Source organism: Ischnura elegans, chromosome 9 (assembly GCF_921293095.1).
Source record: "Ischnura elegans chromosome 9, ioIscEleg1.1, whole genome shotgun sequence".
Taxonomy (NCBI): Eukaryota; Metazoa; Arthropoda; class Insecta; order Odonata; family Coenagrionidae; genus Ischnura; species Ischnura elegans.
The window spans coordinates 29306981-29334710 of record NC_060254.1 but is presented as its reverse complement, the minus strand read 5'-3'; the positions used below and the strand labels follow the sequence as shown (position 1 = coordinate 29334710).

The 27730-nt window shown below is 37.7% G+C and overlaps 1 protein-coding gene across 1 annotated transcript; it reads left to right on the top strand.

Moving 5' to 3' along the window:
- Positions 1-948: 948 nt before the first annotated feature.
- Positions 949-22912, top strand: LOC124165397 (sulfide:quinone oxidoreductase, mitochondrial). Its single transcript, XM_046542790.1, has 9 exons — positions 949-1380; positions 1456-1561; positions 1739-1963; positions 3452-3646; positions 5996-6205; positions 6750-6936; positions 11339-11585; positions 11997-12107; positions 22547-22912. Exons 1-8 carry the CDS (start codon positions 1271-1273, stop codon positions 12052-12054), a joined length of 1338 nt encoding a protein of 445 aa, XP_046398746.1. The 5' UTR covers positions 949-1270; the 3' UTR covers positions 12055-12107; positions 22547-22912.
- The last annotated feature ends 4818 nt before the right edge of the window (positions 22913-27730 follow it).

Below are 27730 nucleotides of genomic sequence, written 5' to 3'. Positions count from 1 at the left end.
CGCTTCTTGGGAAACGGTCTGCCCGCTTCTGCGGGGACTTCCAGGCTATGATCTTCTTCTACAAACAGCTGGAGTACACAAAGATGTTTTCATCAACAGCAGGTGTAAGTTTGTTGGAGCATATTTGCCTAACTGTTTTCCATCTTTGCTCCTGAGTAAAATAAATCATGACTGTGTCCGTCACAGTCACGCCATAATATTCCCAAATCTAAATTCAGTAAATATTGAATCGGTGCTTCAAAAATAATCTATCTATTGTACCTCCTCACAGTTTTCATTTCTCTTTATTGAACGCTTGTTTAGATTCTTGCGAAAAGGTACCACATATGTGTCATATCCTTATGTTTACAGCCACATTTATTTCAAACACGATACAATGCACATGTTACTTCTATTACTCCATCTCCGAGAGCGGGAGAAAACAAAAGAACAATCAACCAAACAGAAAACAAGCAATGCCAACTTTGCAAACTGCATATTTTTACTGCATATTTCATGTTACAGCTCCCGCACGTTTCATAATTGGCGCGTAGTGTATTTTTGCCCCTCTAGTGGTTACAGAGGTAACAATAAGCCTAAGCAGATAGTCGAAAAGTGGATTGTTGTTAAAAGGATTGCTTATTTTCACTATTTTGCTGTTTAAATTTAGAGTCATTCTCCGGTTTGCGTTTAAATTATTTTTGCGAGGCTGGGCTTGTGGACCGCAGGGTGTGGTGTTGTGTGATTTTCGGTGTAGCTCTCTAGGAATGTGCTCAAGTGTCGCTGTGGTGGTCACGGCATGGCAAGATTTGAAAAGATTTTGTAAATACTCCGTATCGTTGTCCCGGTATCGCGTATATGCAAGTTGATTTTTAGAGAGCATTCAACATAGGAACTCAATCGTTAGGCGTTAGTAGTTGCATGGGCTTTTATTTGTTATTATCACTATTTCACGTAAATGAGCTCATGTCGCCAACAATAATGATCTCTTTCAAATATTTTTCCGTCTCCGATCCTCAATCTTGGTCGATTTCCTGTTTTTCGTTAAGATGTGAAAGGAAATCAACAGAAATATTTATTGGGCTCTACTTGAAACGTCGATTGAAACAGCCGCCTTGGAGATGTATTATTGGATGATCATCGCTAGGAGATCTCCGCGTCGGTCAGTCGGCAAGGTCAGGAAGTTGGCGAATCCCGTGATATTTTTTTGGGACAGAGGCGATGTCTCACGTCGCCGCAGTTCTCTGCAGGTGCTTGACGAGGAGGGACGAGATTGTAGCTGTCTCGCAGAATGACGATGTGGTGCAAGGGAAGTAAGTTGGCGAGTACTACGGTACAGGAGAACTTTTTAAGGGAATTAAAACGATTCTCGACTGGTTCAGTGTTAAACAAGAAGCATAGGTATGTGTGTGTGAGTCGATTGTTCGGATACCGGCTGATGGTTTGATTTGTTTATAATTCGCGTATTGTTTTTAGTTGCAAACTTCTGATTGTGGGCGGAGGATCTGGAGGATGCAGTGTCGGGGCGAAATATGCTTCGAAGTTAGGAAAAGGGAATGTTATCATAATCGAACCGAGCGAGGTAATGTCAACGTGATGCTCATGTTCTTGAAATACTTTCTAGCATTAACTTAAGTTCCGAGTAAGTGGAATTATTTTTTAATTACTTTAAACGCTACGCCTGTATTTAGTTAAAATAATTTTGTGTAAGTAATCCTTAATGGGGAGATTATATTAAGGATAAATTCTGAATTTGTAGAAACACTACTATCAACCGATGTTTACATTAATCGGAGGTGGAATGAAAACACTGGAAAACAGCTGTAGACCAACGAAATCAGTGCTTCCCAAAAATGCTGTATGGTTGAAGGATTATGTGGTGAAATTTGATCCAGCTAAAAACCAAGTGATGTTAAAAGGTGGTGATACAGTGGAATACGAATTTATGGTTACCGCCATTGGACTTCAACTAAATTTTAATGCGGTATGTATTTGCTATTCTCTATGCCTCTTTTATGTCAATTTGGGAAGAACGGCTATTGAAATTGTCACAATTTATTCGGATTTGAGCCATCATCTCTCAGTTTTTATTTTTGTTTATACTCGGTTGGCGATAGAATCTGGGATAATGTGTTTATTCCTTAAGCCAATATAAATACTCCACTGAAACTCATAAGCAATCGTTTTGTTCCGGTGCGTTACCTTCTTGCAGTTAGTTTGTAGCATTAAGGAACTTGAAAATTGAAAGTTCTGTACGCAGTTAGCTACGTATATACTTATCTCTGGCTAGAAGGAAAACCAAGCTCAGCTTCTACAATTTTAAGATATCCATGCCAATCCAGTAGAAGACGATGGATAGCCCCTCTATATCTTGGTGATGTCAGATTGATCTATAGTTCCACGAATCTTATCATCTAAACTTGTCAGCTGTTACTCGCATGTTTGAGCCTTTAATTGTTAATATTATGGAATTATTCGATCCTGGATGCTATGCCTTGCCAGGTTAAGGTATTTATAACATAATACATAACACAGCATAGCTCTTCGAGTAAGCTCATATCCATCAGCAGCTGATAGTGTACAAGTGAGTACTGTTACCCTTGTTGCTACTTGAATTTTTATTGGCTGATAACTCTTTAGTCGAGAGAAGTCTTGTTCTTGATAACAGTTTAACTCTGATGCATAGGTTTGGCTTGTAATTATCATTTCTCAATGGTTTGTGTGGCTTGAATCATTGTCGAATACATTAAGCAGTTTTTCTAATCTGCTTTTGCTCATCACTGGATGGCACGCAGCAGGGGGAGGGAGTTGTGATAATAATGGAGGGTCAGTTCCCTAGGGTGGCAAGATTCTTATGAGTTGCTGGTTTTGCCAAAGCTAAAAAAAAGGACCTCACTTGAAGCACCAAATTTTTTTGTGGTATTCCAAAGATCCAGCATGGGAAAAATCCAGTACCCATTTCAAATGGAGCACTTCTTGGCAATGTCCTTTAGGTCCAAGTATCTGGTATCGTACTTACCTTCTCCCATCTGCTCTTATTTTATCTTTTTCATGTCAGTTGGCAAAATAATATTGTGTCAGTTAATGTCACCTGATGAATTTACAAATTGGGTTTTTTGGTTGAGACTTTTTCGTTACTTCTACTACATATTTGTTACAAATTACAGTGGAAGTGGAAATAAATCCAAACTGTGGTTGCTGGAAGGGTGTTTGGTATTAGATTACTAAGGGTTAGTTTTTAGTAAGTGACCAGTTACGAACAAAATCTGTTTAAAAAGTACTGTACCACAGAAATAATGTTATCTTCATGTTGTTGGCAAGTTTTTGGTAAAATGTCTTGAATTTTTAAAAACTCCTTTCTAATTTTGAATGTTATTTCTTACTAGGAATCTCATTAGAAAAATGTCACAAATTTGAATTGTCATATCGTACGTGCTATTTTATTAGATTTTTTATATGTAAATTTTTTCAGGTTGAAGGGCTTGTTGATGCATTGAAGACACCTGGTGTGTGCTCAAATTATGCTCCGGAGTATGTAACTAAGACTTTTGAAGACTTGAAGAAATTTAAAGAGGGAAATGCAATTTTCACCTTCCCTAATACTCCAGTTAAGTGTGCTGGAGCACCTCAAAAAATAATGTACATAGCTGAGCATTATTTTCGCAAGGTAAGCCACTGAATGTTGCCGTAAAAAGACAATTTTGACCAATTTTTTACGGATGATGTGAAATACTCAGGTTAATTTGTTTATAATTCAAGTTGATCATAATTTTGTTGATTCATTTTCAAGTACTTATTATTGTTTTCTATTCTTAAGGAAAAGTTGACTAAGCACATTGCGAGGCAGGAGGAATTTTCCAAGTTCATTAGAGTCATAACTTTTTTTTTGTTTTTAGACTGAAAATGTCAAGTTAGAATTGAGAAAATCTTAAACGAGCATGAAAAGCTTTTTTGATGTAAAGTGTCAAAGTTTTTAGCTCTGAACCCTGATGACTATCATGCCAATGGGGGTCAACAATTGGTATTTTGTTACCCTGACAGTCCCATAGCCATTCACGTCAAATTATGAAGTTCTTCAGTGTTGAATATTTTGTATTATTGTATCCCTTGCAGGTATCTAGTTGCTATCAGACTTTTCATTGCTTTATTTACAATATTTTGGGCAATAAATATTAACTCTCCATTTGAGGCATATCGTCTCTGTGGCTGCCTACCTGATTTTCTCTTTACAACTTGTTACTAGACAACTTTTGTGGATTTTGGTGTGTTCATTTGTCTATTTCTGTGACCTCTGCTATTTAGTATGCTAAGATTTATAGAAAAATCTATACTTAGTGTGAGTTTCAGACACTGAGACCTGTACCAATACTTGTGTAACTCCCAGACTTCACGCCAGCCGTTGAAAATGAGACTGTCTGTGATTGTTTCCTTGAGGCTTAGTGGTCATCCTACCACTAGATATCTTCAAATAAGCAGGCCTAGTGAGAGTGGCTACCGTTCAGATACCCAAACAAATTATTTTTTTGAAAGTTTTTTATAACCTATTTATAATCTGGTGCAAGGCACCAAAGCACATAAGAGCATCACATTTATTCATTTGAGGAAGAAGTGGGGAAGAATTAGACAAGTTTGAGGAAGGGGGTGGGAAATTGACGTACGTTGCGGTGACATTGAGATAACAGACTACTGAGGAGATGCGGGAAAAACCTGGGGGCAGGAGGAGGACTCTAGTAATAGTTGTAGAATGACGACACAGGGAAAATAACCAAGGAAATGGGAAGGCTAAGGGAGGGAGGGTGAAGAAGAATAGAAAGGAAAGGGTGGAATGAAGGCCGCATGTAATTATAATGTGGAGGTGGGAGTATGTAGTGAGGTAAGGAGGGGAGAAGTCCCCGAAAGGGTAACCGAGTAAAAGAGTGAGAATAGAATTAACATGAGTTAGGGGAAGGGATTGCCGGCAGAAAAAATTGTCAATACAAGATGAAGGGAGTGGATAGGTGGGTAGGAAAAAACCCTTTGAAGGTTGGAGTTGGTTAAAGAGTGGGTAATAATTATAAATTTATTTGTCTGGTGATTTGTTTGATACCAATATAGGACACATTAAGGTGTGAGTAAGGTACAAAAAACGTTACATATAAAGATATCCGTCTGGAGAATAAAATAAATGTTTCCAAAGAAAGTCACAAAGTTATTCGAAGAGGGACCTAGTCTTTACTCTTAACTTCCGGTGGAAGGTTATTAAATAACAATAGGTCCATGTGCCATGATGCATAAGTTTTTTTGTTCTTGTAAATGTTTGGTGAAGGCTTGTAGCTCTTATAGTATAACAAAGATGATAATCGCCATTGTTTGCACTGTTAGAAATATACTTTTTTGCTCGAAAACAATTGAAACATGTACTTATGTACACACAGGGGAGAGGTAAAATGCTAAATTTCTGAAATAGGGGGTGGCATGGAGCGTAAGGAGGCACTTTACCTAAAATCCGCAGTATCCTCTTTTGAATTTTTAATATTATTTTGGAATTAGGTCTAGGGATCCAGAAGAGGATACTAAACATCACGTGCGAGTAGAATTCACCATAATAACATGACAATTAGACATCGATATCTACAGTTTTTCAGATGGACAGAATCAAAAAGGGTGAAATAGAAATTTGACCATTTATCTTTGGGAAGGGGATCTTGAGGAGAAGAGAGTGAGTGACAGAAACTTGCTCATTCATTAGCATATTTGTTTCGGTTTGTACAATTTCAAATTGCTCTAAAATGTTAGGCCGTGTGGCCTATGTTCAATGTGGAGAATTTCTGAATGGAAACGACAAGACTGACAAGTCTGTAGTAAGTGTTTGGCGAGAAGTGACTTTTCATCCCCATTTTTCCAGTAACCCCAATTCAAGCAATGAGTCAGCATTTTGGTTAATATTTAGATTTGTTTTTAATGGTACTTCTGAGTGCCTACCTCTGTATTTCCTTACTATTTTTTACCAGGTCTTCTCTGCTTCATTTCTTTTCAGACGGGGAGAAGAGATAAAGCAAACATAATTTACAACACGTCCCTCCCAGTGATTTTTGGTGTGAAGAAGTATGCTTGTGCTCTGAATCAGTTGTGTGATGAAAGAGGCATCAAAGTCAATTTGAGGCACAATCTCATTAAAGTTGATCCAGCGAAAAAGGAAGCAGTTTTTGAAAATCTGGATAGCCCTGGATCATATATGACTCTGGATGTAAGTTTGATCCCCTCCAGATGAGACTAACTCTGTAGTTTTAAGAAAATCTCATGTTCAATTTCCTCCGACAGTAGGTTATAATTTCATGGAAATCATGTAATGGTTAAACATTTCATTTTTAACATTAGTATACCATGTGAATCTATGCTCATAATTTCTCATTGACCTTAAGTAATGTCTGTTACTGTCATAGTCATCATCAATGAATAGATACCAAGCTAATAATAATTGCAATGTTGATATCCCATAATTTTGAGATTATATTTTTAGTATTACCCAACTGCAGAAAAGTTTAATCAAAATTATTTGATTTTGTGAGAAAAACTATTTATTTTACAGCAAATGTGTGCTGAAAGAAAATTTCTGCTATGATAGGGAATTTTTTTACATCAGCAACTTAAAATTACTAGCTTCCTACCAGTCATGACTCTTATGTATATACCATTTGTTTTTAGGCACTGGGTGACATTTTATGTGCTAGCACCAAAGAAGCTTATTTAAACAGGTGTCAATAATCACAAGTTGTTTTTCCATCTTCCAGTATTCTCTACTGCATGTTTCTCCGCCAATGTCTGCCCCAAAAGTGTTGCAAGATTGTAAGGAACTGGTGGACAGCACTGGTTTCCTTGATGTGAGCAAGGATACTTTGCTGCATAAAAAGTTTGATAACATCTTTGGCATAGGTGACTGCACAAATCTTCCGACATCTAAAACTGGAGCCGCTGTAGGTCAGTACAGACTAATTTCTTTCTTTAGTAATACTTAACAGGCTTCATTTGATCTGGAATTGACTCATATAAATTTGAACTTATATTCTTGCTAGAAATGAAATTATTCAAAGATGTAATTTATTTAAAGCCAGTTAAAGTTGGAAGAGATGGATGTAGGTTGTTCAGGAAGTTATGCACCACAATATTTTTCTCAGGTGACAATAATGGTGCAAATGCAAAACGTCACACATTGTTTGAGACAGGCATCTTAAACAAAATGCAATGACTGGTGATGGTTTTCCGGGTTTACACCGCGTTGATTCATGTTTTGCGGACGACAGTTTCTGAAAAGTTATTATTTTTGACGCACCTATTGTTAGAAATTAGCCATCGATATGCTTTATCTGAAGTTTCATGGGTGCTCATACAAAATTCCTGGCTCCTAGGACAGATAGTGTAGCTGCAGGACCATTTTAAAATGGCGTCTGTAAGTGATGTATGTTGCAAGCAGAGTGCCATCATTGAATTCCTCACTGCAGAGAATATTCGAAAACATTTGTGCAAAGTCGAGGGATTATCTGCTGTCTACGGGAGTACAATTAGTTTCTGGTCTCAGAGGATGAGGATATCAGAGGGTGCTTTGGAAGTGATCCAAGATTTGTAGCAGTCGAGGATCAGATCAAGGATTGGTAGCAAGAGGGGAAACATGCCCTTGTTTCGCGCTGGAGGAAGGCCATAGAACGGAACGGAGATTACGTGCAAAAATAGGGTGTGTAGTTGAAATAACATTCTTTCATGCGTGTAATTCTAATTATGTTCAATTCATAAATGTTGAAGGAAACAAATGTGGTGCATTACTTACTGGGCAACCCTCATATATCTCTGAAACCAGTTTTTCAATTGAGAAGGCAGTCATCTAGGGATGGAAAAGTATATGTTAACTTTTCAAGAGATAGGCTAAGAGTGAGCAATGAGATGAAGATAATTATGTAATGCATTGCTATTTGATATAAGGAAAAAAGGCAATCCATGACAACATTTTGAGACTCGTGATTTCCAGTAATAATGTGGACGGTGTTTAGGAAATACTTAACATATTTATTTTGGAGTCACCCCAATAGAGTGAAGGCAATGCTTGAACTTTAGTTATTTTGAAGTAATCTTACTCAGCCTGTGAAATATGTATTCATAGTTTTATATTTTCCTCTGCCCAGGTAATTCATGGAAATTGCATGGAATATCTGGTAGAGGGCCAAGGATGAATGTGGTGAAATGGGATAGTATTCATAAAATTCTCAGACCATTAGTAGTGACTGCATCAATGCATTTTCTTACATTGGTTGTATGGGGTGCAATTTTTTTTGGTGGAAATGTTTCTGTGCTTTCATTGCCATTGTTACTGCTGCCATAACTGATACCGGCCACTGGTTCCTAACATGACGTGTGAGGTGTTCTATCCTTGCAAGGCAGAATGTTGTCATCTATTGTAATACAATTGTTAAAGGTTTCAGGCTGTGATGCTTAAGAAAATTCTACTCAAATTCTATTTCCTAGGGGTTTTTTACTGCAGAATTCAAATTTTGCTGCAAAAAACACTCTACCTTTAGAAAATTTTTAATTTTTCCGTTGAGACGTATTTCTCTTCTTTTTGGTTTTTAGGCTCTGCTATCCAGGGCTTTCCCATAATCTTACTTTGTAAATATCACTAAGTATATCCCACACACTTATGTTGCTCACACATTGGCTGGGCACCAATTGAAGCTAATGACACTACAACTTGTAAATTACAGTTAACTATAGCTTTGGCCCATTTTACATGATCTGCACCTCTAGAACAGCTTAAATGCTTTTCTTAAAACTACAGAGTAAGTCTCATTTGGAGGGAATCAGGTTTATATCCACAGTCATATATGATCCAGGGCTATCCAGATGTTCAAAAACTGCTTCCTTTTTTTGCTGGACTAACTTTAATGATATTGTGCCTAAAATTGATTTTGATGCCTCTTTGATCACACAATTGATTCAGAGCAAATTTTCAATATTCAAATACTACATCATATTAAAATTTAACGTTATAAACTGCTTATTATTGCAATTATCTTGTTTGACCTAATTTAAATATTCGTATGAAAAAATTTCTTGCAGCAATGTTATGTTTAACTATCAATATTCAAGTACTGCATCATATTAAAATTTAATATGGTAAATGTGGAGTACTTGCATGAAGTGGAGTAGAATTTAGTGGAATAGTTGTCTCTAATTTACACTGCCTATCTGATATATTCATAGGAATGTGAAATACAGTAAAACTTCGATTTTACGCACTTCGATTTTACATCAAGTCTCGTTTTTACGCAGCGGCACTCAAGTCCGGCCGGAAAGCATAGGGAATTGCAATGGTGAAACTTCGATTTTACATCTTTTCTTGATTTTACGCAGTTTTTCGATTTTGCGCAGCATAAACCCAGCCCCTAAGAGGTCGCTAATCTTGATTTTACGCAGTTGTCTTTCGGCTTGTTTTGAAAATCCGACTAGAGCAATATGCAGTTAGGTTATTATTTCGTCTCAATGAGTTGCAAAAATGAATACAGGAACGGTTGAAATGACATCGCGCTGTTGAGCGTGAAACTAAATACATCGCGAATCTAATTATTGCTTCCCCGTGAGCCCTCTTAGGCTCCATTACGAACGCGAATGTCGCTCTTAGTTCAAATTCGCCGTAGAAGGATATCGAAACCTAAAACACACGGCAATCGCCGTGTATGCGTAACTACTTTTTATTAAGACATGATCGCTGGAGATATTAACATTATCACCTTTCGTTTATTATTCGACTTATTGATCGATGCTGTTTATACCCAGAATTATGAGCTACGGAATATCTATCGCCAACGCAAGGCTTTCTAGAATTTTGCCGACGCTATGTTTTCCGTCGCCCCAGCGAAATATAACGGCGAAATGAGTCGTTAAAAATACTCCCGTGCCAAAATTTTGGCTTCCATGGTGATCCAAAAAAGATAGTCTTACTTCTAGTATGGACGTAAGTCGATTGTGATTCAACACGATGGTAAAAGCAGCATGCATTGTCTCATTCCCAGGCTAATCCCACATCTGCGGGACAAATGGAGGCGAGGAAAAATTGCTTGCGCTGCGCGCTTATCAGAACCGACTCAACTTGTATCTCATTGTCAGACGGTTTAAGTTAAACATGATTGGAACTTGAATAGCTATTACCTTAACTCCGCTAGGTGGCAAGCGTTTTAACGGAACGGGAGTTAATGCCCTCGGAGAATAACTCGCGTCGTCAATTGTCATGTAATCATTGAAGTCAAATTCAAGACGTGAGTGATAAGGCAGTCCCTTTAAACTCAGGAATGGCTTAGTACCATTAAATCGAAATACAAAAAGTGTCCGGTGTTGTTATCAGATATGGGGAAGCAAAATATTACGTGAAGCTGAGTCACACGGCTTGTGAGTCGAAGGTCCCGGCGCTGAATTCGCGGAAGAATGCCGACAGAGAAGCTATTCCCGGAAGAGTCAATCTACTAATGCTAAAATTTCATGGGGAAATGCTTTTTTAATGCGTATTAATTATAAAGAAGGAAAAATTTTCAGGACTATTAGTCATTTTTTATTCATCACGGGCGGCATGACGGCAGTTGCGCGGTCATTTAAATAGCTCACTTTAAAAAAGTGATCTAAGCACCGGAAAAATCTGAATTTCCGAATATCCCGGGTCCTGTGTGCTCCGTATTATCTATGGTATGCTATTTGGAGGTAACCAACAACTGGGGACATTAGCGCCATGAGGTAAGGGCTGGGGGGATAGGAACCCTATGTTGGCATTAGCCAGGTTGTAATGATAAGCTCAAAAGGGACCAGGACTTAACTTCCCATCTGATGGACAGAGTGGTGCACTGGAAGTGCCCTCCACATTAGACTCAAGTAGGGATAGGGCCATCTCTGATAAGTCTCTGCTACTGCCAGGACTTGAACTTTGTTTGTCTGCTGGTGGTAAAACGGATATCCTGAAAACTGCTTTTAATGAGAATATTTTCGAAAATTAGCTTCTCTGCGACCATTAAGTATCACCATTCCGAAATTTCTCCTGGGTAACAGAAGTAATCTTAGTGCCAGAAATGCTGGCATTTCAACCATTTTGTTCAACCATGGGAAACACTGTTCAGGAATGCAAAGTTGTTTCTCTAAAGGTAACAAACACGTCATCTGCGGTGTTGCTTTTGAGTAAATAAGATTATTAGGCTTAATTTTCCGAGCAATAATGAGCTAGTGTTATCCTGAAGACTATACTCCTCCTCAATACCAACTCTTGATTTTACACACTTTGATTTTACACAGTGCCCATATTTCGGTCCCTCCAACTGCGTAAAATCAAAGTTTAACTGTATATTCCTTGCAGCATCTCAGCTGAGGACTTTACGACTGAATTTGGACTCCAGGATGAAAAATGAGGAATTGACTGCCAAATATCTTGGCTATACATCTTGTCCCTTGGTGACTGGGTACAATTCTTGCATCCTTGCGGAGTTTGATTATAATGGTGCTCCCATGGAAACATTTCCGGTGGATCAAGGAAAGGAAAGGCTTTCAATGTTCATGATGAAGAAGTATATCATGCCCGAGTTATACTGGAACTTGATGCTGAGGTAATTTTAAAAATCAGTGTGCATGACATACAGTGAGAAATTCTGTCGCTAGTGAAGGGTGTGGTTGTGAAATCAAGCATGGAAGTAAGCTGAAATTTAAAAAATTATATCCTTTGAATCCAATTTTTTAAATTCTGATTCATTGCTTAGGGTACCATAATGTATAAAATAAATGTTGAATTTGAGGAATATTGGAGTATGTTACATGGAAATAAATGCATTTAAATATTTGTTTCTCTTTGATTACCCATGGGTTTTCTTTGATAAAGGGATGGTGCATTACTAAAATTTTTGTGGTCCATGTTCGTAAATTTAATGCACTTCAGAGAATAATTAGTAAAGTTAGTTAGTAGTTAGGTAGTAGCATTAGTAACTAGTGGTATTAATGACAGCCGTATGTTTGTCTTATAGGGGATACTGGGAAGGACCAGCTATATTCCGCAAAATCATGCACTTGGGTTTCAGGTAAAGCCTGACAGAAGTATTTTCCTGCTCTTGGATGTCCTTGTGCTGCTTATTTCTGTGAGTATGGTAAACGTTTAATTTGTAAAGTAGACTAGTGGTGAAATTGCTCTACTCTCTTATACCATAAAAAATTTAGTACGTATGTAGTTATGCATTGATAATACAGAGATGCTAATCACCCCCTAAGGTTGATGGTTCCCCATTTACCTTCAACAAACCTCAGTTTTGACTTCACTTTTGAAGGTCATTGCAAAATAGAGGTGTGTGAACACCAATTTTCAGCTCAAGTTGAGTTGGGCTTAAACTTGGGAGCATTGAGTTGTGTTTGAGTCTTCTTATATTTTATGTTTTTAGGACTATGGGTAAAATAGGATGTATGGTAGACTCTCAGTAATACGAACAACATTATTATGATGTTCTCGCTATTGCGAAGTAAGTTGTTGGTCCTGACAAAAAGGCTAATACAATGTATACTAAAGGAAACATTTGTATGAAATTTTCGCTATTACAAAATTACGAATGTCAGTCCTGGTCCCGGTGGTAATAAAATGAACTTCATTACAAAGTTCTTCCTATCCATTTCCACCTCACTTTAATTCCACTGGACACTATGCCCCATCTTTTCAATGCTAGAGGAGTGATAAATTAATGCCACCAAGCAGTATAATGTTCTTTATCATTGCCTGTTATTTTATAAACAAAGCTTACATTTCCATATAAATGATGATTTAATCAAACTAAAACAATCTTTGTTATTCAAGCCAGAAAAAAAATATTTGCAAATGGTCAAATGCTGCAGAAGATTACATTTATTTATCTGTGACAAAATAGCTCCCGGAATTCCGTTACACCAATCTCCCTTTCATAATTTCTTCGTGATTCTAGAATTCAGCCCTCAGACATATTTAAATTTTTGAAGTAGTTTTACAATTTTCCCCTGCTCATTTCCTCAATTCGCTGTTCTTTGGCTTCTAAATATCTCAAGAGCTATAAATCGACGCAGGCGAGTAATGAGCATTTAGGTGGATATACGCTACGGTATGTGGTATGCATTGTGTTACGTTCAAGTTCTCCTTGTGCACTGTGCCCAAGATCAGCAATTATGGTTCTTTCATCTGTAGGATATACTTCAGTATCCGCACAGCATAATATAATAAGCTTCAACTGTGTGGAATCATGGTGACCCACTCATAACGGCTCGTAGATAGGCTGTACAGGAAGTGCTTTGCAAAAATTTGATTTAGGAACATATAGAGATACAAATTTTCAAAGAACTAAGGGGTGCCGGAAATGTCAAATTTTCGCCTTTGGAGTTGGCCGATGCGACGCGGTGTTGCGTAATATGGAACTCATACTTTGAGTACAATCTGAACAATGTTTCAAGAAATCTGTTGTGAAGTCAGGAACTGTTCAGCATTTTGCCCCTTCTTCCTTCCCGCGGACAGTGAATTTATTTCGGCTCAAGCCGCGTTTTCTGTGCAGGTAAATTAGTTTGTCACAACAGTGAGTTAACTCACTGTAATGCAGTGTTGCATTCTGCAGGATAACACACTTTTCGATGCCTTTCATAGGTTTATCAACTTACGAACAATGTCTCAGAATGCATCTTGTTTGTATATCAAGGATTTACTATGTTTGTTCATAATACATGGTGATTTATAAAGAATATCACACCTTCACAAATCTGTATTTAATAAAAAAACACAAAAGAAACGTGTGTTATACATCATTATCAAGAACATTTAAAAGATTTTTTTTTCACTTAAGAACAAGTCCACAAATGTTCAATATGACCTCCTCCTGACAGTTAAACGATATCACCTCGATGGGTACTTGAATTTGTTTCACACTCTCAATAGCATATTGGGTGTAAAAATTTGGATGTCTGCTGATATTTCTTGCATCAGATCATCAATATTTAATGGTAGAGGTGATGGAAACACCATATCCTGAACATAGGTACCTAAACATACCTTAAGGAAAAATCACGGGGGATGATATCAGAGCTTGTTTGTGGCCAGTGATGAAGTTCATTGTGGTAGGCTAACGTCAACAGCGCCTCAAGTGAACAAATGAGCAACTAAATTAAACTTTAGTGATTTAGCATTTTAGAGCTTTTGAACTTCAGAGCTTCCTTAATGCGAAGACAGGTAGTGCTTCGTTCTCCTTTTCTTTTATGCAGAGTTATACATTTTTAGGGTTGTGATATTCTTTTAGAATCACCCTGTATAATTGTGTATCACATACACATGACTCTGAAGCTATTCCACAATACGACTATGAGTGCAGAAGATTCAAGAGATAAGGAACTTTAGCTAGGTATGTTTTTTGTGATGGTTTCTAAAAGAAACAATCTTACAAAGTTTGTTATTGCAAACTTGTGGTTTTTCAGTCCCGTTAACTTTGTAATAGCGAGAGTTTACTGTAAATTGTGACAGTTGGCTTCGGGCCGCACGTTGCGAGCCGAATACGTGACAGTCGGAAGCTAGAGCAGGATACCTCAAGGCTGGGCGATGTGAAAATAAGCGGGTACATACAACTAATGAAGCGGTTGATAGGAAACCAGGAAACCTTCGTTCTTGAATTTTGGATCCCAAAACACATTTATAACTTAGCGAGCAAGATTTATTCATGAAATGGTTGATAAGGGGACTTAAATCTATCAACAAAATATCTGCATCAATGAAATTCGTAATCGAAAAGAAAGCAACAAAAAAACAACTTATCAAAAAAGAAAAAATAATGAAAGTTCAATGATCAATGAATTACACAACACAATTAACCGTTTGGCAAGCTTTAGTCTCTTCCTCATAAATTATTTAAAAATATAAGCTGAGGGGAAGGTGCGGTCTAACGTAAACAAAAACCACCTCAATTTAAAAAAACAGTATATTTTCATGGAGTAATGTTACACATAACAGAGTAATGTCACAGTAAAAGCCGGTTGGCGTGGCCACAATTGTGTGCGCTTAGTAGCGTGGTTAACATCGGACTGCCTGTCATGGCGGCGCCCAGCAAGCGGCGTGGGTCGACCACCGCGACCTCTGGCGGCAGCGTCAGTAGACTCTCCAGACAATTGCCGGTCGCCCGGCGCACCAACGGCTGGCGCGCGGATTCGAATTTGCACCACCACAAAGCGACACTGAAAATTATTTCACAAAATAGCATGGTGCTTCGAAAGTTATGTCTTTCTTCTCGAAAAAGAAGGCGTGTACGCTGATGGGATTAAAACGGGGAAATCGGGGGGTCGTCGAGTAGGAGTGTTGTCTCGATCTTACTTTTAGGAGTTGATGGTGATGCAGGTGAGGGCGTGGGGGTTGCTCATGGGCCTCGTCGAAAGGTGCGGCGCAGACTCGCAGACAACTTCCAAGATCTGGAAAAGAGCTGTCTGGTAGTGGACGGCTTGGCCTGCCCTTCCTTCAGCAATTCTCTCATACGCCCAGATATCAGGCTCTCGAGAAAAAAGGATAATCTGGCTATTGGCTGGCGATCAGATCGCCACGGCTCGTCCTTGGCTCCGGTCCCGCCTCGCCTTCACGATGGCAACTCATGGGGCATCTCTTTCGCCTGCTGTCACCTGCTCCTTCCGACTCCCTTCTGATGAGTCCCTCCGACTGATTTCTGATTCCGGACTGCTGACTCACTCCATTCTGCCTGTCTTCTTGGGACAAGGGAGGGGGGATGGGGAAACTACACGTGGTGTATTAGATCAGCGCCACCTGCTTTTCCGAATACCACAGTATCGTTTCTTCCTTCTTTTTTCTTTGTCGCGCACTTTTTGAATCACTTTTTTAAAAAAAACAACACACACTCATACGCATCAAAAATTACAAAATATAAATAAACTATCAATTGAAATAGACATTTGGAAAAAAATAAACTCATGGTCATATTTATAAACAAATGTTGCTGTGAAATTAATTATAATAAATAGTGATGGGTCGATTCCAAAATTTTATCGATTCCGATTCCGATTCTGACATTTCGATTCCGATTCTACCGATACCGATTCCATCGATTCTGATGCCATAGGCTCCAAGAAGAATATGACTTAATTCCAGGCAACAAGAAAACCACTTTAAAAAATATTACTCTGTAAAAGAGTCAGTTGACAAAAGCATCTTTCATATCATCACTATGTAATTAAAATATAATAGCTATATTTCAAAATAACTAGGTAAATAACTAAAAAGTGGTGTTACATGATAGGTATTACTTTAGAATATTGGCACTCATAATATGTCGACCATATATATGTATCCAAACTACAAGGGGAGAGCCCTGAGTACAGAAATTTTCATAGCTATAATAAAGATTACATACTACTTATATGAATCATGTAATATTTGGCCCTTTCAAATTCTCAAGCAGAAAAACCAATTATTCTACATGCTCAGCCGGCAGGTTTTGACGTCTCCATGTTACAGTATTACTGCCTGTAGAAAATTGCCTTTTGCTACACACTTTCGTGATTGGGCAAGTACTTTCCTACCAAAATTACAAGATTATGGAGACTTTGAAATTTTTATTAAAAATTATATCAACGATTTTTTTGGATCTTGAATCTTCATGGAATTCAAGTGGACGAAGCGAACGAACTATAGAACTAAACTTTAGTTTTGTAGAGCCAAAAAAATTCTATACTTCTCACGTCATTTAATCAACCTTAAAATCTCTTGCTTTTTTTAAGTTCAAGAAAGAAACTAAACGCTACAAATGAATATCATATCAGACGGACGCAGTAATAAAAAAAGGCTAAAAGAGCCTTTGTGGTGTGAAAACTCCCCCTTCTGCGCGACTCACCTCGGGGAAGGTGGAAAGGGAAAAAGGGTATCGGTTGTTGCCTTTCACGGAAACAGTTCATTTTTCTCTTTCTTAAGCATGCTGACTTAATCTCTTCACTTTACTTCAATACCCGAGGCATATTTCTTATGCGTGGGATAGTTCCGAAAAATATCCAATCCTTATTATTTTCACTCGAGTAATGCGCTAAATGTTCTAGTCGATCTATACATAATCCTTTTTAACATCCTCAGTTTAGTGTTTTAAGTCAATGAAGACGATTATCCATGCTTTAAATGACGATTTTCAAGACTAATCTTTAAAAAAACTTGAAAAATCGGCCTCAGTTACAGAGCCTTAAAGTTCCGCAGCGTGTAGCTCAGCCTTGACGCGCTATTGAAAAATCGCTCTTATTTCCTTCGTTGCAAACTTTTTTTTCAAGATTTCTGCTTAGTACTCTTTAGAAATCTCTACTTTATATTGTGGTTCAAATTTTCCGAGTTATATTTTTCGTAAACGAAAGATAATGTCTACTATATGTCAAATTTCGCATGAAAAACGGGTCGGCCATTTTGCGTCGTAAAACCAGACAGATGAGAGCCAAAATCTTCAAAAGTTACTGAAAGTATAGGCAAAGCACCAGATCAAAGGAATATTGCGTTTTTTATTCCATAAAACTCATACCAACGCAAAACCACTTGGATAAATTCAAAGATTTTTTTAGGAAAAACGATATCTCGCGTGGCATTGTAAAGTTGGTCATGTTTGGGCCTCTGTATCTCACTAAAGGTTCGTATATATGTAAATTGGCATATAAATCAATATTTGGTAATGATTTTTAAGTATTTACGCTGAGTTTCAAGTCTCTATCCCCAAAAAGGTCATTTTGGACTTTATTCCAGCTTTTTCCGATTTCGGACCAGTTGCAGTGTGCGCCGGGTAGGAAGACGATTGACCGCCGCGGCTGGCGTAAAGGTATTCGGTGCCCACGTCTACAACTATAGTGTATTTGGCAAGCTGAAACTACCTGGCCAAGGCATTAGAATGACTTATCGGCTTTAAAAACTGCATTATTACATGAGTTTCATGATAGCGCTTTCGGCAGATTGCTGGACCTACTGTAGTTGAGGCTACAGCCTCAAAAGCTCTGTAACCTTAACTACTCGACTCGACATTCGTAATGCTACTCGAAACGCTCGAGTCGAGTACCAACTACTCAATCGACTTGAATTTTCGAGTACTCGCACATCCCTAGAAGATATGTGTTTTGTCATTACGATTACGTGGCGCGAAAATTCAAACGACTGTTGGAAACGTGGTCGTATATTTTATTGTTTGAAGTACTACTGGAATCGGAATCGATTTTTCACCTTGGCAAGTACTCGTTTTCGATTCCGGTTCTTGGTCGAGAATCGAGGAATCGAAGAATCGAGGAATCGAACCGACCCATCACTAATAATAAAAAAAACAAACATGCTGGCGAGCATGGTTGCCACAACATAGACTTGTATTTATGTCCAATTTAATATTAAATTTTGTAAGACGGCTTTACAAAAGTGAGAATGGTTTATTATATTGTATACTACTCAGCAATTCATATTTGACCAACAATGATCAGGTTGAGGGTAAACTGTTCTCGGAATCCCCACCACGTGAATTTATCCATATTAGTCAATGTTTCAAGCTCCGACTGTTTTAAAGAAAACTACATTCTGCTACCTTGAGGATGAGCCCCTGGGAAAGCATCAAATCATATTTCACAATATTCAGGTTGCCAATATCACCTGTACAGGCATCCCCCGAGTTACGTAAGGGATGCGTTCCAGCAGACTCTGCGTAAGTCGAAATTTACGTAAGTCGAACATTCTGCGTTAGTGCTTCAGAGATTTCGATCGGTGGGGTGAATTCTCAGTGGAGAAATGCGCGGTACATTCTCGGTTAAGTTTCATTCAATTCACTGCGATGTTCATGAACTCTTCAGCGTATTCTTGCGTTATTAGATAAAAAATCCATAAACATTAATATAGTCTGAGAGTTGCATCTCAAGCATTGCCAATCAAAATGCGTAATATTATTCCCCGAGTTGACCCATTGCGTGGATTTGGGAAAGTACGGTATCTCAACGCTACATTACTGAACTGAATACTTAAATTGATTCATTATGTTATACTGCGAACTAAGGGCCCATAGTTTGCATTGTCTACTTACCTATAGCCATTATATCTTCTGCCTTTTATATATTATGTTGATTGATGAATCTGGCGGTTTAATTGTCACAGTAATCTTTCACACACGCAAACATACTTTCATATTCTCACATCTCAATAAAATGACGTGAAAATATCATCATTTGAATATTTACTTCGCTGGAAACATCGTAGAGTATTTCCAATGCATGAAGTTAATTAAAAGTGAGCTTTTATTCAGCCAACTCCGTCATTAACTTGCAACAAAGTTAGTGGGGAAAAGCTTTCAATGACGCAGTATTCATTTATATTGGCACACAATATGAGAGAACGAGAAAATGCAGCTTAATAAAATCTTTGCAAAATACAACACAGCAACCCAGTCGCCAGAAACATGTAAATAAGTACACAATTAATATCGTATGTCAACTTTTTCTTCACTTTTTCGCAGCGTTCTTTGCCAACACTCAAAATTTCAATGCCTTTACCTGAGTACTATCCAATACCTTTCCGCATTAAAGATTTCTGCTTGAACTTTATTTTCTTTTAATTCCACAGATGTCCAAACTTAATGATACAATTTTTAAATATTTGAAAGTCGGAGTTCGGGTGTGTATGCTGTGTGACAAGTTGTATTGTACAGAAGTGAGTGCAACCACTTCCATCGCTAGAACTGCAAATTTTCACGTTGTTTATTGACTTAGGGTTTATAAACGATTTTCTACATAAATTAATGAAAATTCCTTCGAGGAATGATAAAAATGGGTCACTTTGTTTTGTTTAGCACGTAAAAAACTCTATAACTATTCGAAATTTTTTCTGCCATTGGGTATATGAGCTAATATCTACTTCAACGCGCTCACATTCGAAAATTAACGTAATCACTTGAAGTACGGTTATCACTTACGTAAGTATGGATTTACGTAAGTCGAGGCATACATAACTCGGGGGATGCCTGTACTGTGGTAGGTGGTATTTATTAATGTACAGTAGAAGATCGATTATGCTGGGGACCAGATACATTCCGAGTTCACGATATTCCCAGTGAATAGGTTAGTTACCTGCATGTAGGCAACACCAAAACATGGGAAAAATAATTTTCTCACATTTTTCACAAAACTGCAGATCTCCTCGCACATATTTTAAGTAATTTTAGATGTGTGGCATGCACAATGTAAACTTCAACTCTCTTCCATTTTAATTATGTCAGGAAAGTTTGAGTGGGAATGGTATGTTGATGTTTGTAAATTATGACGTCCAAAATCACCACATCTAGGTATCCCAAGTCAAGTTATCAAATATTTTGCTGAGGAAAACGGCAAATTAGTTGGCTTGTTCTTGCAAAATTTTATTGAAAACAGCCAGGCTCTTACATGGCAATTTAACCACTTAGATAGGCGTAATTTCAGCGATGCAACATACAAAAATAGAAATTTTGAAAAACTCCAGAAAATCATCCATTGTTTAGATCATTCCATTTTTTGGATTTGCAGATTATTGATCTTTTACTGTATTATCAATGCATTAAATACTATACTAAATTAATTTCCACCAAAGTTTTACTAAATATTTTTATTGTACTTAATATTGTGTACTGTATAGGTAGAAAGATGGAAATTGATTGATTAATTTTTAAGACATTGCTTGCCTTTTATATTCACTATTAAAATCTCCTCTTATTCAATTACCTTCATGTTTTTTGTCAACAATTGCCTTTGATTCAAACACTTTTTCATAACATTATTCAGGGTAAAGTTTTTTTCTTTAACTGGGCTCAACTCAATTTTCAAGTTACTAGCATACCATTAGGCAATCTCATTTGTGGCTAGCTCCTCTATTTTAAATATTAGAAAGTTTGTTCCATTTGCTCTACCACTGTAAGGCAATGTTGCTCATGAAAGATCCTGAAAGATCACTGAATGCACATTTTGTGGCCATTTACTCTTAGTGCAAAATGGACTTGAAACCTACATTGTCCAATGTCCCGGATCTAGTAATGGCAGCTGCGAGATGTGTTGCTTGAAATACCCAAGCACATTCACGGTGTGTTGCCACCCACCAAGGGGTCAAACCCAACATCTGGCCCACACAATAGCAAATTTTTATTTATTTTTTTTCTTCATCTTACTGTTGCTGCTGTTCAGCAAAATGAGCCGTACAACTTGGTGTGTCCATAGATGTTAACTTAAGTGGGACAAATAGAAGTTGGATGAGATCTACTGGTGGTTCATGCCAGGGGTGCAGCTAGGAATTAAGGCTAGGAGCGGTTTTTGGCATGACTAATACTGGGGTGTCTGGTGGTACGGAATACCCACCAGGGTAAGTGGGAGGTGTGGGGGCCCTCCCCAGAAAAATTTTAGGATACACGATGAGTTTTACTGCTTTCTGAGGGAAATTTTATAAATCCTGACACTATTCTGTAAGTAATATTATTGCAATTTATTAAAATGGATTAAACTTACAAATTTCTATGAGCTCTGGGGGAAAGGGGGGTTTATCCGCCATAACCCCCCCTTGCTGTGCCACTGGTTCATGCTGCCCAGAGTGGAACTCATTTTACCCTAGGACACAGTGTTATGCACCACTGTATCACACTAATTCAAAACAGAATGGCACCACAGGCAAAAGTCAATCATGTGCAACTCAGCCCACAAATTGCTGGGAGGAAACCATTTGTATCTATTATCAGATCCCATTCCAGTCTTGGAGACTAATGGAAGGTTTGAGTTAATGGCACAACTATGAGGGTGGGCTTAGTGGTGACCGACTGCCTGCAAGTTGGCCTCCATATTACTGTCACTAACCAGAAAAATTATGAGACGAAATGAAAGGAAGAAAATTATTGTTACCTGAAAGTACCTACCGTATTTCTACGAATATAGTCCCCCCTTTATGCAAAATGACCCTGCCGTCAACGCACCCTTTTGCTCTATTCTACTACTATAGTCCCCCCCCCCCCTTAATTTTGAGTTTGAGCTTCAGTTTCGGGAAAAGTAAAAAAAAATGTGTTTGAATATAGTCCCCCCCCTTTACTTTTACCACAGGCATTTTTGGAAAGAAAGGGGGGACCATATTCAGTAAAATATACGGTAAATGTTGATAGTTGCTGCACAAATTGGGAACTTGCTCTTAGTTGATATCGTGATTATATGACCGAGTAAAGTCTCAGTCAGATGAATATTTTGTCCAATAAATGTGACGAAGTCAGAATCTCATATTTGGAGATGGTTTTATTAAAAAGGGTATGTATTCATCTACAATCTTCCATCCTTGTTGACTTCATAATATACCTACTGCTGATTTCTCAACTTTTCATGGTATTGCAGTATGCAAATTTATGGATACATGCATTTCATTATCAAGATTATTTGATTCAATTTTTTTAATTGTTTGGCTAGCAATCCAAAAGTTTGCCAACTCAGACAAATTTGCAAAGTTACATCTAATCAAGATATGAAACAGTAATGTGGGGAACATCTTGGTCAAAGAATATTTGGAATGCATTGAAAGACTGCTTTCATTTTCCAGGGATCCTGGGAGAGCTATACGGTGAGATTTTGGTACCTGTCACTGCAGTACTCATTGGAAAATCTTCTTATTATTGGTTTGCCAGTGACTTCTGTTCTGTTGTATTGAACATGAATCGTTACTTGAAAATCAACTTTTCCCTTTAATTTATAGGTTGTGAATAATGGATTATACTCAATTCAGAATTATTAATGATTTTATTTTGTTTGTTATAAATCATTGAATGAAATTGAAACTCTTACTCTCTGTATTTATGTACATAATTATTTCTGATTTATGTAATAATTTCTGATGTATGTTGCTGTTATTACCTTGTGAGTATTTAACTACCTACAAGTGCTGAATTAAATAAATCAGTATTCTGTATTACTTTTTTTAGTACTTGCAGCACACTCCCGATTATCCGGGCTAATGATAGGGGGAGATGGAACGAATAATCAGAAAATACGGATAACCCAAACTTTCATTTTAACGTCTGGTAATGTTCATAATTTACGTAACACAAACAATACATTATTATTTATGCAGTTATTCTGTTATTTAAGAGTGCTTCCCCGACTCATTGGGAGCTGTCTTTGCCAGTTGTTGATCTTTTTAGCAGTGATAACATGGTTGTATTAGTATTATTAATGCTCCATGTAAGGCCTGGTTTCGAAAACCACACACCTGTGGCTTTGTAATCATAGATACCAAAAAGTGGTTTGCACGAATGCTTCAAAACCACTGCAAGATGTCGGAAACTACATTGTCAGACACCACGCCAATTAGTCGCCTCTCGCACAAGTTGCCCAGGTTGCAAATACTGCAGGACATATATCCGTGATTGCGGAGCACTTTGGCACCCTCCAAGGCTTGGAAAACAGGAACACGATGCTCCTGTGAATGCAGCTAGCGCACGATCGCTTCTATGAAGGGGATTCTAACAAAAATAAGAAGCTCGGCGTATCCTAACATTAATGCAGTAATTCCGGTAACTTTGCGTCTGATTTTATTGTTTATGAAGATTGTGGAAAAAATTGAGTGAGAGGGAAAATCATGCTCTGATAATCTGCAACATGGATATACTGCAGCAGAATAATCGGGAGTCTTCTATATTAAACTTTTTTTTAGATTTTATAAACATTTCTACTTTAAGTGGTTGCTGTCATTTAGCTCTATATTATTCTATGAGGAAGTATTGCTTTACATATTTTTTGTCGCCTTCTATATTTTGGTTACTAATTGTTCCTTGGACTGCAAATTAAAATTAGACAGAAGTGAAGCACCTTACTGAGCAACCACTGACCAACAAGCATGCTCCTCATCAATCTAAGTTTCTAGAAAACTAATACATGCATATAAATTGCCTGTTCTTTCATTTTGCATATCACCTCTTTAAAAAATAGTACAGTGGAAGACCACTCCTTTCCTTAATCTTAGGTCACCACTTGGAGGTGAAGTAGGTACTCTCTAATTAGTGTCTATTATCCTAAGCACACTCTTAACTGCTACCTGAACCTCAATGCAAGTGTTATGTCTCATTTTCATGGCACTCCACTGCTTTTCAGAGAGAATCATCTATTTACTCGTATCTATAGAGCCAATATGTCTCCATTTTTAGCATCCAAATTTCCTTTGAATAATATGTACATACTATAGTACTTGGTAGTCTTGGAGCCATAGAAGGGAATCATGTTGATTCAGAGGGGAGGGTTCACATTAAAAAAGAATGAAATCATAGAGTATCTGGAAGAAAATAAGTGGATTTATTGAAATTGGCTAAACCAAAACAAAAGGAATAATAAAAAAAAGAATAGCAGTGTTCAGAAGTAATTGTAGAGGCGTTTGAGCTAGTATGTGTGGTTGTCACTAGACCAATTCCTAGCATCTATGCAGACCAATTTTGCCTGGATTATCTCAGTGCCTGTTCAATACTCTTCTGCTGGACTCCCATCAGGCTTTTGGTGCTGTGACATGTTTTCCTGTGAAGGAAGGTAGTCAGAATTGTCTTATTTGCCATGTTTGATGTGGGTTCCCATTTATACTAAGAAAAATGGGCATGGGAAGTATTCTTCAAGTATGTCTCTGCCAAAAAAACTATCCAACGAAAGTTATTCATTTGTGGAAGGCAACTCTTTTGCTTCAGGTAAATCTATAATGTATGAATTGGTACAGGAGTTTTAGGATGAACTCATGAGTAAGGCTGGGTCCTAAACCAAAACTGTTTGATGCTTCGTCCACCCTGGCGCATCAGTGCTCGGTGAGAAATGTATAATTGAAGTTTTTTGCCAATATTTGGTAGGTAATAGATAATGGAGATCATTTTTCAGTTTTTTTTAGACATAGCCACTCAACATTCCTAACATATTCATACTGTGACAAGATATATTCTCTTTCCATTCAGCTTTGTGGAGCTGCGAACAACTATGGCAATGGGTTGAACTTAGAATGAGGTATTTTAATACATCTTCTAACTCTATCATGGAGTTCTGTATGTACTAAATAGTCTTTTTTCTGTTCTTTTGTGTGTCACTTAATAGCTGAATTATAACTACAATGAATTTCAGCCACCCTCAAGAAAGTCCGGAATAGATATTACCTTCTCGATAAAATCGTTTTATGGATTGAATGATTATATTTTCGACTGTTAATATTCATATCCTATGGTGCATTTATGTATCATTCGTAATTTTCAAGTGTACAACTTTCACGACATGCAGTGAAGCATTTGAATTTACCCTCCCGCATCAGACAAACGAACAGAGTTTGCGTGTGTATTTACGCGGTAACCGAAGTGCCGATTGAAATCATGGGAAACCTTCAAATGCATAATTTAAGATTTTTATTGTTTGGTTTCTTGATTTAGGCCTACATTTTTATGTACATGTTAGCATTTTGATAAGAATTTAGCGAAGGATAGTTAGTTTTCTGGATATAAGTAGGTATTTAAGTACATTCTGTGTATAATGGATGAAAGTTACTCGATCATCATGCAAGGTTTTCTAACGTGATTTTATTTTAAATGGTGTTGAACATGTCAAAACGAGTGCAAAGAAAAAAATAGTTTGGCTGGCTTGCGTTGATTTAAGTATTTGATTTTTAAGTGAAAAGGTGGCCGAGTTTTAATTAAGAATTAAAGTTCACATGTGCATGGCCACAATATAGCTTCAGATTATTATTCATTATTCTTTCATACTTTGCCCTGCAATGTGTGCAGCTTTCACGAGTGGCTGAATTGGCGCATATGCAGAAATAATTTTACCCTGGCCAATCTGTGGTAGAAGTAGATTGATGATGTCCGAAAGCGGATAATGTGCACGTGCACCATGGTGTTCTTCACACCAGTGCCGATATATCGTCTCAGGTGAGCGTATTAGTGTTTGTAAATGTAATCGTTCTATAACATTTTTGATGACACATGATTTCGTATCAACGATTATCACCAGATTTATATCCTGGGCGTTTCACTACTGATGAGCGGTACCTCAGATGATGTCAACGGCGATTTTAAGCATCTTTTGCCACATGAACATTTGGTCGACCTATAGGCGTAATGTTATAACGCTCAAGATGTTATATTATAATGTTTATGTGGCATGACGAATCCGTTCTTGTAGTTAACATGAAAAGACAAAAATTATTATGCAGTCAAACAGGGTGAGGCCTGCGCAGTGGAATTCAGTGTTAAAAATGGCATGAAACATTTCTTCATTCAAATCATATGTTCATGGTCAAGCAAATTATTCTTCATCATGAATATCTCATCGTTCCACCAAGTCACGCCAAAATCAATTAATTTCATAAATTACATGTATTAGTATCTTTAATTTTTTACGTTATTCTATTTAAGTTTATAGGTGGATCTAGGCGGGGGATATGTGCCCTCCCCAGGCCCTTAAAAATATGCAAGATATTTAATACGGTCCCATTATTAATGTGCTCAATTTGTATTATGAGGTATGCTTGTGCCCTCCCCCCAGAACAAAATTCTGTATATGGCCTTGCTTGTGCCCCCCCAGAAAGAAATCCTGGATCTGCCACTGTTTAAGTTCATGATTTTTGATGAATATTTGCATGTGTCAAAACGGCTAATCATCTGTCACAATGTATAATCATGATAACTGGGAATTGCGTTGAGCTATCAAAATTAAAAGTAAAAATATATTCTGTAACTTATGCATTTAACCCTTTCGAGACGGCGGAGTTTTCGTCTTGGCATGACTGCTGTACTGAGCCCCAAGAGACTCTTCTTTCTTGTGATACGGAGCATTTTTGAAGGACATTCGTTAAGAAGGGTCTCGCTGAACTTTTTTCGACCCCTCCCCGCTGGGACTCCGCATTATCTCGGACTCCGAGAGTAGCTGTGCTCCCTCCTTTCCGGGTTTAAGACCATACATACGGCATTGGTTCCCGGTCAACTTATGTATTGCTTGTACGTATTTAGCAAATGCTTAATTGTTGCTTGCACGTAAATTGCAGACTTTGAATTGAATTCCTTATTTTTTCTGAGCATTGTCAATTTTAAAGGAAGTTCTAAGGTCAATATTAATGCATTTAATGCAGCAACGATTTCCATGTTGATGTTTATACATAACTCGAGATATAAGTTAATATTTATCGTAGAATTTCGTTTAAAATTTTTAAACGCAGCTCAAAAGACAAATAATTCAATTCTTAGGTCATTTTTTATGAGAAGTGAACTAATATTTATTTCGAAAACTGACTGGATAAACAATTGTACAACCGCTGTCCCTTACCGCTAAGAGGGGTAATAAAAGGCGAGGGGTCCGGGTACCTGCTCCCGGATTCCGAGGGTAAATCCTGAACCCCGCAGGGTTGGGTCCCGAAACAAAGACGACATAAATCCGCGACCTCCCTAAAAGGGGGAGAGCTAGAAAACGTATATATACGGCTTTTGTTGTTCTGGCCAGGAAATTCTCACACGTAAAGATACGCCCGTCGTCACCCGGGTCAGGAAACGTCCACACGTATAGTCCACGTGTATAGTAGGGAAAAGGTTAAAATTATACTGAAACACTTTTTGGTATAAATTACAAAAAAATCATTATTTATTGATAACTGCTATCACAGTTTTCAGACTGCTCAACATTTGGTATCAAGAGTAAGTGTACTCCAATGTGAGCTGTTAATTTTGCCTTTTATTATGAGACACCTTTTAGCTTTATGTACAACTGCAACTGTAGT

Bases quoted from the DNA above. Each gene is read 5' to 3' on its own strand.
- LOC124165397 (XM_046542790.1), top strand. From the start codon at position 1,271: ATGACGATGTGGTGCAAGGGAAGTAAGTTGGCGAGTACTACGGTACAG. The intron at 1,964-3,451 runs GTATGTATTTGC...AAATTTTTTCAG, and splicing joins TTCAACTAAATTTTAATGCG to GTTGAAGGGCTTGTTGATGC. The intron at 6,937-11,338 runs GTCAGTACAGAC...TATTCCTTGCAG, and splicing joins TAAAACTGGAGCCGCTGTAG to CATCTCAGCTGAGGACTTTA.